General features: G+C 38.1%; 1 protein-coding gene across 3 annotated transcripts in view; it reads right to left on the reverse strand.

Annotated features, from left to right (window-relative positions):
- runx1 (RUNX family transcription factor 1) overlaps positions 1 to 16,311 on the reverse strand; it is a 61,358-nt gene extending 45,047 nt beyond the window's left edge. For 2 of the 3 annotated variants that reach the window (XM_084399600.1, XM_084399598.1), the window contains exons 1-2: positions 15,789 to 16,311; positions 15,545 to 15,694 (exon numbers count right to left, since the gene is read on the reverse strand). In XM_084399600.1, coding sequence (XP_084255726.1) covers positions 15,545 to 15,694; positions 15,789 to 15,858 — 220 coding nt within the window. In that variant the 5' untranslated portion in view covers positions 15,859 to 16,311. The remainder of the gene's footprint in view (positions 1 to 15,544; positions 15,695 to 15,788) is intronic. The other variant, XM_084399599.1, reaches the window with a different exon arrangement.
- Positions 16,312 to 17,270: the final 959 nt, after the last annotated feature.

The following is a 17,270-nucleotide window of genomic DNA, read 5'->3' on the forward strand; positions in this document are numbered from 1 at the left end:
TTGTTCACTAAATTAATAAAATATTACACGAGAGGAGATATTGAGAGGTCTAGACCGGCTGGGAAAGGGACTAACTCTTTACACCCGTTGGTGCTGTGGCACGACATGTAGGTTCGAGTGTAGCCTGCCACGTCTTAAGCCCTTTTACCCAGTCTCTTTCCCTGGTTTACCATGAAATAAAAACAGAAGGGCCTTCCCAAAAAAAAAAAAAAAAAAAACGTTTTCAACTGGCATTGCTGGTGCGTAACTGTGTTACCAGTATAGCCATGTTAAAACCAGTTTGAATGTGTCCAGAATGGGATCTCACGAAATGTGTCCAGCTTACACTGGTCACCAGCTGATCCAGTTTAGCTGGTATAGGGTTTTTTTTTTTTATCAGGAGGAAGGAGATTGGAAAGAAATGAAAATAAAAGGAAATGAAGAGGCTTTATTAGAGATCCTCTTCCTGTGCTGCGGATGTTGTGTGGAGCGGATCAAACGGGCCAAGGGACTCTCAGATCCCGGGCCAGTTTTGCCACATGGTCCCGGGCTCCCCGGGGCGTGGGCGGGGCCAAGGAGGAGGAGGGGGAGGGGCCTGCGGTCTGTAATTCACTCCCATAGATTACAGAGAATGTGAGGACAGCTTTGGGATCACACAGACTATCTGCATTACTGTCTGAAGGCTACTGGAGAGAAAAATCACAAATTAGAAATTTCTTAATTAGAAAATGATCTGAATGTATGAAATTAATTAGATGCAACCTAATGTTCAATATTGTGTAAAGAAATAGCGAAAACAAATATAAAATAAAATAAAATACAATAAAAAAGGCTACAGTACAATGCATCAAATTACATCTTTATTCAAAACATGCATATTTTTCCATTTTATAAGAGGGAAATTATTCTGGAAAAGTGCGTTTACAAATCATTTGAGGCTATAGAATATTAAATGCATGGCTTTCATATATTACAGAGATTGTGAGGACAGCGTGGGATCACACAGACTATCTGCATTACTGTCTGAAGGCTACTGGAGAGAAAAATCACAAAGGTCATTTATTCATTCGACACAGAAATGAGATTAAATTGAGGACAAATGGGAACTTTTTCTCCTTCCAGAAAAGATCTCAATAACGTCTCAAACTGTGCTCGTGTTTGGCAAGATACCAACGTCTGCAATCAAACCATGATGTCTCCGATTTCTAAATGAACTCAAACATTTCTTATAAATTTCCCCAGGAGAAAATGATCTGACCTGTATGAAATTAATTAGCTGCACCCTAATGTTCAATATTGTTTAAAGAAATAGCGTAAAAAAAATTTTTTTTAATTAAATAATAAAAGGACTATCGGCCGCAGTATAATGTTCAATGCATCAAATGACATCATTGAAAACATGCATATTTTGCCATAAGAGGAAAATTATTCTGGAAAAGTGTGTTTGCAAATCCTTTGAGGCTATAGAATATTAAATTCATGGCATTCATAGGTTTTATTGTATTTATCAAAAATAAAATGTGTTGAAAATTATGAACGCATTTTTGTAAGTTCCAATTAAATCCCGATGTCGTACCAATATCGGTGTATCCAAATGTGAAAAAAAAAATTTATATATATATATATATATATATATATATATACACACTTAATAATAAAAAATAATACTTATAAAATAAAAAAAATAATTATTTAATAAAATAAATAAAAGTACTTATGGATATTTGAGTAAGTAGATTTTTTTCTGCAGGGCAAATAAATAAGTAAATAAGTCAAATAAATACCCCTAAAACAAGAAGTTATTAAGGTCTAAAAACCATATAGTATCATGTTACATCTCTAATAACCACAGTAGCACCATTGTAAATGTCCAAAAACCAAAGTTGCACCATAGTACATCTTTAATAACCACAGTATAATCATGTTACGTGTCCAAAAAACATAGTAGCACCATGGTAAATTTCCAAAAGCTATTATAGTACCATGTTACATGTCCAAAAACAAACAAACATAGTAGCACCATGGTAAATATCCAAAACCGAAGCACCGCCATGGTACAGCACACACATATCCTTTTGTCTTTTCCTGTGCATTCATCAGTATTTGTAGTAATGAATCTCTTTTGGCAGTCTCTTGGTTTACACTGTCACTGCTCAAGCCACAGCGAAACACACACACAGAGTTCATGTAAGTCCATTTCTGTGCATCCGTGTGTGAGCATTAGCGCTAACCGGAGCGAGACGCGGTGGCTAGACATGACTATGGCTTTCTTCTGCGGCCAGACGCCGACCAGAGGAGAGTCTCTGTATCACTGATGCTGTGACTAAACATAGACAACTGTTCACTGCCATCTCCTCTGACTAAGCATAGCTCACACACACACACAGACACACACACACACACGGGCGCCTGGACGACTGTGCTGAAACAGGTGATGCTAGCTGTGCCCAGGAAGCTAGCCAAGAGCGCTGAGTCACACGGCATAATTACCTCAGCAGACGTGGATCGTAAAGTGTGTGGATCGCATTCTTGCAGCACCACACACAGACATGCACACACACACACACACACACACACACACACACACACACACACACACACACACACACGTGCTTTAAAAGGACATGCATAAGATATTAGGAGCTATTTGTGCATGTATGATTACAGGAAGTCATTTGTCTGACGAACTGATTTCATTGGTGCAAGAGAAAGACAGACGTCAGATGTAGATGAGAGAGAATATGTAAATCAGTATGACAGAGGTCAAAGATGGAGATGATAACAGTCAAATAGTGTCGAGGAATCTACTGTACAGGCCAAAAAGGGAGATGAGGATGAAACACGAGTATATACTGTATGTAAATAAGGTCTGCGTACAATATGTAAATTAACTCTGAATCCAGACATAATCTTCTATTCTTCATCTTCGTATACATTACAACACACACACACACACACACACACACACACACACACACACACACATATATATATTGTGAATGAGCAGATACCAGTGTTGGTTTCGGGCCTGATTCTGTGCTAATGTACTCGTACTCATACTTACTAAAATCCTCAGATTCCACACAGTGTGTGTACAGTGTTTGTAGAGAGATATCTATGAAGCAAATGTATCTAATTAACAGAATATTAAGCAAATTAAATATTCACGTATATCTGTTCGTGGGTTGATAAGCGAAACTGTGGATTGAGATGTGCGAGCTTGTCGAGGTCATCCCTGAGCAATTATTAAAGGGGTGGTTGATTGTGATTTCACTTTTCTAACTTTAGTGAGTGTGTAATGTTGCTGTTTGAGCATAAACAACATCTGCAAAGTTACGACGCTCAAAGTTCAGAGCAAAGGGAGATATTTGCTTTTTAAGGACTACAACAAACGGCTGGTAGAGACTACACCACATTCCTCCCGTTAGTGACATCACCAACCCTAAAATTTACATAAACCCCACCCCCTGAACACGATTTATAGATTATTAAGACAGAATATGCTAATCAATGACTAGAAGATAACTCTACACATCAGCTTCATAAATTCATCAACTAACCATTCAGAAATGTCCTGTTGCTTCTACATGTTGTCACTTCTTCTCGAGTCTCTCCATCATTGTCTGAATCTGGTTTGAACATAAAAGGCTAAAAGTTTTTGAAATTTTCAGTACATGTGTGTGTGAGGTAAAAGGACACAAGCTGTTGAAGCTCCGCCCCCTGTGCCGGGAGCAGCAGCTCATTTGCATTTAAAGGGACACACAAAAACGGTGCGTTTTTGCCCACCCTCAAAAAGTGACGACTTTAACATGCGATATAAAAATATCTGTGGGGTATTTTGAGCTAAAACTTCACACACACACTCTGGGGACATCAGAGACTTATTTTACATCTTGTGAAAGGGGCATTATACCACCGCTTTAAGAATAAGCTGTCAGGCACACGCTGAGAATTGAGAATTGATGCCAAAAAAACAAACATAGAAGCACCATGGTAAATGTCTAAAAACCAAAGTAGCACCATGGTATATCTCCAATAACCATAGTAGTACCATGGTAAATGTCCAAAATCATTCTAGTACCATGGTAAATACCACAAAATAAACTAAAGTAGAACCCATTGTAAATTTCCAAAAAAACAAAGTTGCACCATGGTAAATGTCCAAAATCATTCTAGTACCATGGTACATCCCCAATAACCATAGTAGTACCATGTTAAATGTCCAAAATTATAGTAGCACCATGGACAAAACCATAGTAGTATAATGTGACATGTCCAAAAACCATAGTCGCACCATTGTACATTTCCAAAAAACTAAGTTACACAATGGTGCATCTCCAAAAAACATAGTAGTACCATGGTAAATGTACAGAAACCATAGTAGCACCATGGTAAATACCCAAAAACCATAGTAGCACCATTGTAAATTTCCAAAAACCAAAGTAGTACCATGGTAAATGTCCAAAACCATAGTAGTACCATGGTAAATGTCCAAAACCATAGTAGCACCATTGTAAATTTCCAAAAACCAAAGTTGTACCATGGTAAATGTCCAAAAACCATAGTAGTACCATGTCCAAAACCATAGTAGCACCATTGTAAATTTCCAAAAACCAAAGTTGTACCATGGTAAATGTCCAAAACCATAGTAGTACCATTGTAAATTTCCAAAAACCAAAGTTGTACCATGGTAAATGTCCAAAACCATAGTAGTACCATGGTAAATGTCCAAAACCATAGTAGCACCATGGTACATCTCCAAAAACCATAGTAGTATCATGGTAAATGTCCAAAAACCATAGTAGTATCATGGTAAATGTCCAAAAACCATAGTAGTACCATGGTAAATGTCCAAAACCATAGTAGCACCATGGTAAATTTCCAAAAACCAAAGTTGTACCATGGTACATCTCCAAAAACCATAGTAGTATCATGGTAAACGTCCACAAACCATAGCAGCACCATGATAAATGTACAAAATGAAATGGTTGCAGTTCCACTTTGATTCCATATGAGGGCGCTCACAGGACGAGTGCAGAATGAATGGAGGTCTATGGCAGTATACCCATCAAAATCCACTTTTCTCAGGATATAATTTTTTGTCTAGTAATTTGAATATTGTATTCGAAAGGAGATGCAAAGACATTACACATTGCTGGGTGTTCGATTTTTTAGAGTCACTTATTTGCTTTAAAACGTCTTTTAAAATGTCAATGACGTCACACACATCGTACGACCAGAGATACTGCTTTACGGCAATCCTTCAGTCACTTTGGTGCTTTCGCGCTCTGCACTTTCTTTTCTCTCGAGGCATCGACAACACAGCTGACACAGGTAAACACACACAGCTGACACAGGTAAACACACACAGCCGACACAGGTAAACACACACAGCTGACACAGGGAAACACACGTGCTAGAAGAGTTTTTGTTTTGTTTGTTTCTGGTCCTGCTTCGGATGCCACGATGCCATCAAGCGGTATCTCTGGTCGTAATCAGTCCTTCACTGACCAATCAGCGTTCATTAGCAGAATGCTAGCGTGTTATGGGCAACAACAACTCAACCTGTAAGAAATTGAAAGGACATAAGTACTCGTTCACTCAACTTTCGACCTATAACCCATGTTGAACTTGCAAAACCTACAATCAAATCTGAGATTTCTCAACGGCAATCGGGTGAAAGAGACAAATCTAGCTGTCTAGCCCCATAGACTCCCATTCAGTCTGCACTCATGGGCGATCGCCCCCCAGTGGAACTCTGGTGGAACTACAACCAAAATTCGGTACAATAGGACAATGAAAATTCTGTCAGTAATTACTCACCCTCATGTTGTTCCAACCCCGTAAGATCTTCGTTCATCTTCGGAACACAAATTAAGATATTTTTGATGAAATCTGAGAGCTGGCTCACTCCTCCATAGACTTCTAGGTGACCGAAACTTGCTGGCCCAGAAAAGTTATTAAAGAGATCGTTAATATAGTCCAAGTGACTACAGTGGCTCAATCTTAAGTTTATCAAGCGACAAGAATACTTTTTTGTGTGCAAAAAACAACAAAAATAACGACTTTATTCCACTATTCATTTCCTTCTATCTGGGCCTCGAGTTAGTTCACGTAGTGTTTTTGCGCAGCGCGTCTGTGTTGCACGTCACCACGTAGGCTCACTATTGGCCGACGCTGGTCATGTGTGTGATGAGTGTGACGCACAACACAGACGCGCTGCGCAAAAACACTACGTGTGACACTATACTAAGTGAGCCAGCTCTCAGATTTAATCAAAAATATCTTAATTTGTGTTCCGAAGATGAACGAAGGTCTTACGGGGTTGGAACAACATGAGGGTGAGTAATTACTGACAGAGTTTTCATTTTTGGGTGAACTAACCCTTTAATAGGGAGTGGCCAGGTTCTCCGTAGACGGGCTCTGATAGTACCATGGTACATATAAAAGTGCAGCCATCTGACACCATCATTGTACCTTGAACGTTGTACGGGTTGGTTCTGCAGATCTTTTAATATTTAGACTTAATATTGCGACTGTAAAAACACTGAATAACAGCTTCCTGTGAAGCTGATACTGCAGAGGAAGGAAACTACAGCTGTAAGGCCACCGTTAGAAACTCTCAGCCTGTCTAACTGAAACACACACACACACACACACACACACTGGCCCAATAACTGATGCTGCAAAGGATGTACCATCAGGAAGTGCACCCCCATCCAGTGACTGGCCTGTCAATCATTCAACAGAAAAAGAGAAGTGTGCATGTGAGCTCTCCATCGTTTCAGAATCAGTGTGAATGTCACTGTTTGCATGAGCTTTAACCACTCAGATGAGTTTTGTGGTCTTTCTTATTTGAGTAATGACTAGTATTGAGAACAAATAGTCTTACAATCAGACTTACGAAAGCTTATCAGATGTTGATTAATGTTTTAAAAACAGACATGCATTAATCAAATCAATCATAGTTACTTTTTTTTTTTTGTGTGTGGCATGCATTGAATGCAAGAATGCATTGCCACAAGCTCAGTAAAAAACATCCCCAAAGCTATATATATATTGATTGGTATTTGTGTGAAATTATACAGTATATATATATATATATATATATATATATATATATATATATATATATATATATATATATATATATATATATAATTTCACACAAATACCAATCAATCAATCAAACTCACTAAAAATACACAATATTTGTGTTTGAATACTTTATAAAGTTTGTCCTCAGTTTTGAATATTGACTTTTTTAAAAGTTACGCGCGTTTCCACTACAACGGTTTCATTTGAGCAATAGTTAGTGAGTTAGTGAGTCAGTGAGTCCATGACTAATGCGGTTCTGTTTTCTACTCCTACATGCATGTTTCTACATGACTGTGTGTGCCTGAATGAGGTCTTTGGTTAGGCTACTTTGCATGTGGGTAAGGAACTGTGGCTAGTCAGGTCGCCACACTCACCGCTGCGCTACCACAGACAGACCTCTGTCATCGATACACACGCATGCAAACGTTCAGCAAAGAAACTTTAAGAACCCACACATAAAAACATGCCCACACACAAAGCCTGGGACCTTTCTACTGAAATGAACAGTTGCTTGATGTGAAAAGTGTTGTGAGTAACTATCTAAAAGTAGCGATGCTAGTGACTTAACCACTAGCGTGACAGTTAGCTGTTTACACATTTGCATTCAGGTGAGAATGAGCGGAGTAATAATCAAACATGCTCTCCTAAAATGTTCTTCATCTTACATGCATGTTTTAAATCAGACAGGTCATTATAATTCAACAGATACATAAATAATAAAATAATAATAATTTTCTTTTATTTCATTTTTTTTTTTACTTGTTAATTTAATTGAACTGTCTGAATGAAATTTTTCAATTCAATTAAATGAACAAGTAAACAAAATAAATTAATAAATATATTTTATTTTTGAACCTGTTGATTTTATTGAACTGTCTGAGTGTAAATATGTAACAGGTTCAATATAAACAAACAAACAAACAAACAAACAAATAAATAAATAAATAAATAAATAAATAAATAAATGTTGAACCTGTTGATTTAATTGAATTGGGTGAAAATATTTAGTTTAGTTAAATTAACAAATTCAAAATATAAAAATAAAATAAAAAGTATAAAAAAATTAATACTGAACCTTTTAATTAAATTGAACTGTCAGGGTGAAAACATTCAGTTTAATGAAAATAACAGGTTAAAATGAATAAATAAATAAATAAATAACCTGTTAATTTAATTGAACTGGGTGAAAATATTTAGTTTAATAAATAAATAAATAAATAAATAAATACATACATATATATATATATAATTAAATAAATAATAAATTGAACTATCTCAGTGAAAATATTCAGATTAATGATATTAACAGATTGAAATAAATAAATAAATAAATAAATAAACAAATAAATAAATTGAACTATCTGGGTGAAAATATTCAGTTTAATGATTTTAACAGGTTGAAATATATAAACACATAAATAGGATAGTTTTATGGTTAGCTTGTGGCGTAAAGTACAAGTGTAGCTCGACTGTAGCTGAATTACTTTCAGTTTTGAGCAGCGTGTAGCTTCACTAACACTGGATATTAAACCCACATGATGAAGATATGTGCAGTTCAGAGTTGCACGAGGGTTTTGCACACATCCGGTGCACACGAAACAGCCGGAGAGAGAGAGGGACTCGCTCCTCGAACACCTTGCAAAAGCTTCTTCTTCCTGTCAACTGAGGCTTATTCCGCTTTCTCAAACGACACGCAGGCCTTTAGGTGTTAAACAGAGGCTCCGGCTCACAGCGACAGCTATTTTCAACAACACATCTCCCTTGCAGCGAGAAGCTGTCGGCTGACAGGAACAGTGGGTGAGGGGAAGGCAATAATGAAGGAGAACTGAAGAACTCGGAGCTCCCGAACTCTTATCAGCGCTAGCAAAACCTCTCTGTGGTTTCTGAACATGCAGAGAAGTTTCCCTTCACATGTGTGCTATGAAACGTTTCGGGCCCTCTCATATTATCCGTTTCAAAAGTGATTTTCATCATGAAATCTTCCTGCGATTCAATACGAAGCTCGAGCTGATCGATGGCTGACCAATCAGCGGTTGATTTAATGCGATGTGGTCAGAGAATCAATGTCTGCCCTCAAAATAATTATTGAAATGAAACTGGTGTGTGTTCACGCCAAAACAAGCCTCCCTAGAGAAATACCCTTCAAACTGCTACAGTCGGACTTTTTTTTTTTAATTAATGTTAAAAATTGCAAGATATTAGGGCAAGCATCACCGTGTTTTCATCTTGTGCAGCAGTTGAAGAAACATTACTCTCGCTGTACAGAGACACGGACCAATCGGTTCTCAACTTATAGCTCATTTTCATCTATAACGGGACCTCTTTATTGAGAAAAAATGCTCAATTTGTCATTTTCGGACAGATTCTCTTCCAATAAACATACATGAACCAAACTGTTACTGTTGACTGTCTTTATAGAATCTACTGCTTATTTCCCTCATAATTTGTGAGTAAAAATAAGAAAATAGTGCATTCCCAAATTATGCATGGTATTAAAAAAAACACAAAGTTTTTACTATAATGTTAGTAAAATAAATTTAAAACAGTGGATGGATGGATAGATAAATGATAGATAGTTTAATGATTAAATATTTCATAACAAAATTACATTATATAAAAAAAAATATTTATATAAAAATACAAACGAATAAATATTTTGTTTACTATATTCACAATTTTTCAACAACATGCGAATGCAAAATTAGCACATAAGTAATTATGAAATATCTCATTTGCATATTTCATATCTTGTGGGTAATATTATCATGGCCTAATATTAAGGCAAATATCTTTAGTAAAATACCAGTTAAATAATTCGATATTTATTAAATAAATAAAAATATTTAATGACAAATAAAATGGAAATATTTTATTTAAAAAAAAATGTAAACATTATTTGGACTATATTCACAATTTTTCAACAGCACTGATGCAAATGCAAATTAGCACATCATTAATTATGAAATATCTCATTTGCATACTATCATGGCCTAATATTAAGGAAAATATCTGTAGTAAACAAAAATAGCAATTTTATTAAAATTATTAAAATAGTTTTATTTAATAAAAATAAAAATAAATAAAAAGATATATATTTTGTTTACTATAGTCACAATTTTTCCCATAGACAGAATTTCCGAAAATGAAGTAAATCAGTGATTCGTTTCTCGTCTAGCGATCTCCTACACCTGTCTGATTCATGACCAGCATCTTCAAGCCTGCTTCTCCCACCAGCTCGGTCCCTCCACCGGTTTGAACTATCTTTATCTCCTTCCCTGGAGCTGCGCATTAGTGACGCCACTCAATACATTCCCATCGTGGTTCTGTCGGACGCTGGGCTCAATGGCGACCGGCCCGCCTGTCTACCAGACACTGGGCTCAATATTACCAGGCCCAAACTCTCCCAGCAGCAGCTGCTCCATGTAAAGAGAGCAGGGTCAGAAAATCCATTTCAGCAGAGCGAGAACAGAAACTCAATATAAGCCAATGACCAGCGAGATATTGAGACATCAGCGTTTCATATCGGATCAGTGCTCTTTAATACGTATCAGGTATAAGAGAGTCAGAATCTCCAAAAAAGGCCTTTGGGAAGGTGCTGGGAAAGGGCCGTGCCGATGCACTTCTCACTTCCTAGTTATTCCTGAGGTAAAATATGAGGTGTTATGTGTGTTAAAGCATCTAATTTATTGTCGGTGACCACATTCCCATTACTGGGCGATCGTTCCCATCCACACCTAGTTCCGCTAAACTCTTGAAAAGCACCCAAACGGGAGCGAGGAACAGGAATTTATGACCCTATGCGAGTCCCTTTCTGCATCTGCATTGACCAGACGAAGTGGCTTCCTTCTCAGGTGCCTGTAGATGTAGATAAACAGAATCAGCGTTGGCCAGGCGTGAAGTCACTGGGCCGAAACGCTCCGTCTGCAGGTCCACAGGCCCGCGACGAGCCCCGATAACCACCGTAAATCCATCCCTGTCGACACTCGGACCCACACCAGGACAAAAGCAGCCTTGTAAAACTTTCAGCTACAGTTAAACACTCGAGAGATATATGGAAAGAAACGGTGCCCGGTGTGCCAGACGGGATGGAGTGTATCTGGGAGAAGGAAACTGAAGGAAAGTGGCTTCATTTGAAGATAAACATACAGTATTCCCAGAAAACTTCACACAAATGTGCCACGTCCTGCTATAGCTAACCACACAAACTCCACCAGTCCACGTTAAGGTACATCATTCTATCATTTCATTAAAGTAGAAATGCATTGTTTACCAAAGGAAGACACAAAATGTCTTTAAAATCTCAATAAATAGCAATAAATAGCTCTGCCTCTGAATGACTCTTCTTTCTGCTGACGTCAATTAGACCAAGCACTGAAAAGTTGCGAATAAAACAGATTATTAGAGTTTGTTTTACAAGAAAATCGTTTCTTTTTTGTCGTTTTACTTCAAAATAGCACATTTTATTCACTGTGTTTCTTGCTGTTTCTTTGTAATTATTCGTGAAATTTACTAGCAATTTCAAAGTGGATATTGTTTTAAAGTAAATCACATATTTATTTATTTTCAGTGTGCAGATATTGGATAAAAAAAAAGTATGAAATAAAACTAAATAAAAGTAGTGATAATCCTACTAACTTTAAGTAATGGTAATATATATATATTAAAAAAGACAAAAGATTTACTGTAAAGAATTACTTCATTCCAATGAACTAGTTAAATAAATAAATAATTTGAAGCAAAATATTTAGTTAATCAAAAACTGGTCTGATTGCAAAAACAAATGATATAATATTTAAAAACATACTGGTTCAATAGCTTCAACGTGGTTAACTACGTTTTGCGGTTCACACCAAGAACGATAACTATAGTGATATATTATTCTGCAGTTTTGTCCTTTGCTCGAGCTCTTTAAAGCAGGATGGATTCTGATTGGCTGTCAATATTTAATAAAATCAACCAACATTATCGTTTCTCTGTGCCGTTACCATAATGGTTGTGGTGTGGATCTGCTATTTTAGATCTATATCTTTATCTTTATTGTTACAGATATCATCCTTGGTGTGAACGGGCCTTAAAGCAGCTTTCCTCACACTAATAATAAGCACGTCAAGCCAGAATGTCAAATCAAACTTATATTTTTACAGTATGGAACTTTAAGAAGGAAATTTCTTTGAGAATTGCAAGCGTGTACATGGATAGTGATACCGATAGAGAGGGTTACACAGAAACCATCTGATAGACCGATACCACAGAGAGATACGGGTAAATCCTCACGTCTGTGTGTGTGTGTGTGTGCACTGCTAGATGAAAAAGGCCACAAACGCGCAAACCCAGCCCGCACATGTTACTACATATGTTGACATGTCCTTCAACTTTGCATATGGATATAGCTTTTCCTTGATAAAAGCACATGCAAACTGAATATGCAACATATAATTAAATGTACATGCAAATGTACATCGGAAAACATACACATGTACACTCTCAGAAAAAAAGGTACAGAAGCTGTCACTGTGGCGGTACCTTTTCAAAAGGTACACCTTTGTACCTAAAGAGTGCATATAAGTCCCTCAAAGGTACATATTGGTACCAAACGTGTACATATTAGTACCTAAATGGTACATATTAGAACCCTTTTGAAGGGTCCTGTCCCAGTGACAGCTTTTGTACCTTTTTTTCTGAGAGTGTATGCTGACAATGTGATGATGTTCGAACAGCTCTGTACACTTGAGATAATCAGGGAAACGGGGGTGTATTACTGTGCAAAAGCAGATGTTTGATTGTTATATAGTGATCGGCGCAGCGATTATTGGACACAACTGCTTTACTCGGACGTGAAGTCGACTGCTGATGTTATTGTAAGGAAAAACACACAAAAGAATGTGTCCAAAATAAGTAAAGTCAGGGAAGAACTTCTCAGGGATAAAAAAGCGGCGTTTAAATATAGTGTTGTCAAGCTGTCGCAACTTGCCTGTCAATCAAGTTCTACATGAAATGAGAAAAAAAATGAAATGCATTACACTTATGTTTTTATATGGGCTAAAATAACCAGCATCACATTTTAAAACATCGGCAATGCCAGCAAATGAAGTGCATGTTAACTCATGCACATAAAGACACCTCCAGTACACTACATCCTTATGCATCGCTTTCTGCCAGGACTTTTACGTGCTTTTCCCAAACCACTGAAGTGACGTCGACGTCCGGGTTAGCGGTAGCATTAGCCGTCAGGCGAGCTTTCCAATGCCTCGTTTTATGAGTACAGAACCTATTTGTACGACTGTAGAAGTTTGGCGCCATTCTGGACATTATTAGTGCGGTAATTTACCAGATACATCATAGGATCCATCAGCGCCTGCACTAAACCATCCGGCTGATATCTCTAAATAAGCTCTAACTTTAATAATGTTCAACCAAGGGGAAAAAGGCTTCTGGGTGGGGGGTTTGGCTCGAGGTCGTGGTGAAAAGGTTGATTTTACTCCGAACCATCCCTTTAATAATAGAGTAAAGGTTGCTTATTTATATTCATGTGGCCTTTGCCTCGTCTTTGAGATGTTACATCGAGGCTGTTCACATGTGCTCAAGAAGAAACATGCATCGGGTGCGACTGATAAACTTCCTGTGTTAACTGAAAGCGCTCGCACACACACACACACACGCACACACACACACACATACACATCAAGATGCATGAGAAACAGACAGTCAGGAAACTGAAATGAGCAACTGAGAAAGAAAAAAGCAACCAGACCTCATAACCTCATTAACATCACCTTTAGAAATGATCCCACGGCAGGATCGAGAATAAACATTTGCGCATTTAAAACACTAAAACATTCAGAAATAATAATAAACAGAACTGAGACTTGTGTCAAGAGTTGACTTCTTTCTCTCTAGCTCTAAATTTGTTCACAATAATTATTTTATTTTATTTTATTTTATGTAATTATTAAATTATTAAGTTATTATTAAGTTATTACAGGATCATGCTCATGCACAACTTTCAATAACAGTAAGAATGAAGTTGATAAACAAATTTTAATTAGCTGACAAACCAACAAGCAAACAAGCTGAAATGAGACTCTCAAGCAACCAGACCTCATAACCTCATTAACATCATCTTTAGAAATGATCTAGAATTAAAAAAATAAGCATTTTCAACGCAAGTTTTAAAACACTAAACCTGTTAGAAGTGATTTTGAGTCAGAAGAGCCAATTAACTGAGCAGAATATACAGAATCTGTGAAGAGGAGAGGACATCAGACCGCCTAAATGAGTCAGTTTAACCAAACCAGGGTAATTTCCATTCACCTTTAACCCCCAGTCATTTCAGTACGAGAGAGAACCTAAAGCATCATCTTTGGGCCTCAGCTGTGAACTCACACACCCACAGGCATCAAAAGCAGCGCTTCAGAAACTCTACGCAGCCTCCGACGAGAGGGAAAGTCCAGAGATGGGAGGTCGGACCACTACTGCATAACAATGAAATACAATAATATTAACAGAAAACAGAACTGAGATTTAGACCAAGAGTGGACTTCTTTCTCATGGCATCAAGAAGCTCTAAATTTGTTAACGCTAATTATTTTTCATTTGAATTTTCTTTAATGGAAACACGTTCCTGCCTTCCTTTCAATGTACAACAACATCATGTATCATGTAACAGCAATCGTGTACATGTAACACTCCAGCGGCATGCTTTTCCTGGATCTCTTTCTCATGGAATGAATAATTAAAATTTTATTTTATTTTCATTTTACAGAACCATGTTCCTGCAGAGCTTTCAGTTAGGACTGAACTTAAACAAAAAGCTAAAAGTATTATTTGTGCATTAAAGGTGAATTTCCCAAGGAAGAAGTAAAAGTGCCAGTGCATAATTTGAATGAAGTCAGTCTAGTTGTATTTACTGGTTTATCTTATGTTACATGCTTTTCCTGGATCTCCATCATCAAACTCAACACCAGCACGCTTTTACTTCACGAATGCAAGTCGGCTCGTCACTGAAGCTTTCAAAGAACGTCTTTGCAGACATCAACTTCATTACTCTATTGAGGGTTCAGCGTTCAACACGACCTCTTCAACTATTAAAGCATAAGCAAACATGTGCAAAGCTCGTCATAAAAAAAACAAAAACAACCTCTTAAACCATTAAAGCAATATTCTGTAAGTTAGTTTCACCCTGCATAAAAAACAATGCAAAAACCGAAAAGTTTTCAAACTAATATTGCAGACGATCGCGCCCTGCTTCTCCAGCTGGAAAACCCGTTGGAGTCCAGCGTGCAGTGGCTGGTTTAAATGAGGTTAACCAGTGAAGTACTCAGTAACCCACAGACCTGTGGTTTTCAGATTCAGCCACAAGATTTCAGTACTCCACTGACACTGCAAACCAGCTTCGTCATTTTTTTGCGCAAACATCGGCGTCGACGGAGATAAGAGCTTGCACAGAAACACCGGCTCGGACACTCACCCCTGGAGAAGCACGACTGGTAAGACGAGAAGCTTTCGAAGATGCTGTTGGAGGCCATCGCGAGCGGCTGCTTCTCCTCCTCTTCGTCGTCAGAATCCAGCGCTTCCAACTTGATCTGCTCCCGAATTTTGAGTGGCTCCCGGTTTTGCCCTGCAACGAGCAAAAAATACACGCATGACGACACGCAAGAGGTTTCGCCCGAACGCCACCCCCTGATCCCCGAACCCCGACATGCAGTACACACCCACACCCGGGAACCCGTGGTCACCCTGAGCCGGTCCAGATAGGCGGTTCGGTCCTGGGATTCTGTGCATGGTTCACAGACACGGGCGACTGCGATCGGTGGTCAGCCTGTGGTTGACTGATGCTTACCCTTGTGCAAAAGAGCAGGAGAGCAAACGTGTCGCTGTGGTTTTTCCGGGCGAATTGTCTGTTTCACACGCTGACATCAACACGTATTCTCCTCCCTCCCCCTCGTCGCTCTTCAGTCCCTCTCTTCTATCTTTATCTGGCAGATCTCTAGTGCCTAGAGAGCCGTGACCGGTCGCAGACTTGGTTTGTGGTTGTGGCGGCCCACAGAAAAAGCTTCTCCCTTAGACAGACGACAAGTTTAACTGTTCCCCACAACTGAAGAAAAAAAAAGAAAAGCATCCGAGTGTCATTGGGCCGTTCAGGTCACATGCTCCAGCAGATTTCATTCGGACTTTTTGTTCTGTGTGATCTGGCGTTTGGGCCGGTCTATCAAACCTCCACCTGTTGGCATTTTCTTGAAAAGGAGGAAATAGATGAGGTCTGTTTCAATTGTAAGAGCGTGCGAGCTCAACAGAGGGGGGTTGATAGTGAGTAGGTAAGAACACCACAGCGTTTAACAGCCAAAGCGTGTGTGTGTGTGTGTGTGTGTGTCAGAGTTTGTGTACGAGAGCAAGGCGAGTCACGCTGCATAAGTTAAAGCATGCAAATCCATCTTCACCAGAGGACACAATTAGTCCTGTGTCTCAGACGCCATAAAGGCGCTGCCGATCGTCAAAATTTACATGATGCCTTTCGTTTCAGCTTCATCTGCTGGTTCTGCAAGACAAACAGAAAATAAAAGGCAGTGTGTTTACTGACAATCTCGCGCATTGTGACCACTTGTTTGACCTTACATTTTCAGTATCCACTCAGAATTATGCATAAAATGTTCACATACTGTATACAGTGGGGCATTTAAAACAAAATATTCATTTTGAAAACAAAATATTCTACGAAAATAGTGTTGTTTCTTTGCAGGTTTGATGATTTGTCACCTAATGCCTAATGTGTAACTTTTTAAGTACATCTGACATTCAATTACAATGAAAATTAAGTGGCATGAGCCAACAAGTAATTTGGAAGTGCATTGTAATAATAAATTATTATATATTTTTTTTATAATAATTGCAAAAAGCTTTTCTATGCATCATCAGGCTGTGAATGACTGCATTACCGGCTGCTTCAAATCGGAGATTTCATTATGCATTCCTCATGTTACATGGTGCCTTACATTATCATTTCAAAGTGTTGATTCTGCAAGACAAACAGAAAATGTAATGCAGTGCATTTACTGACAATAAACTATTGTTATGACTAGTTTGGTCTAAATAACTTCAGTATCTAGTCAGAAAGATTTACAAAGATACCGCATATACAGTGAGATAAGAAGGCATTCAAGCCACACTTAAAATACATTGCATTAAATATCAAATCA

The sequence above is a fragment of the Rutilus rutilus genome (genome assembly GCF_951802725.1).
Source record: "Rutilus rutilus genome assembly, chromosome: 2".
In the NCBI taxonomy this organism is placed as follows: Eukaryota; Metazoa; Chordata; class Actinopteri; order Cypriniformes; family Leuciscidae; genus Rutilus; species Rutilus rutilus.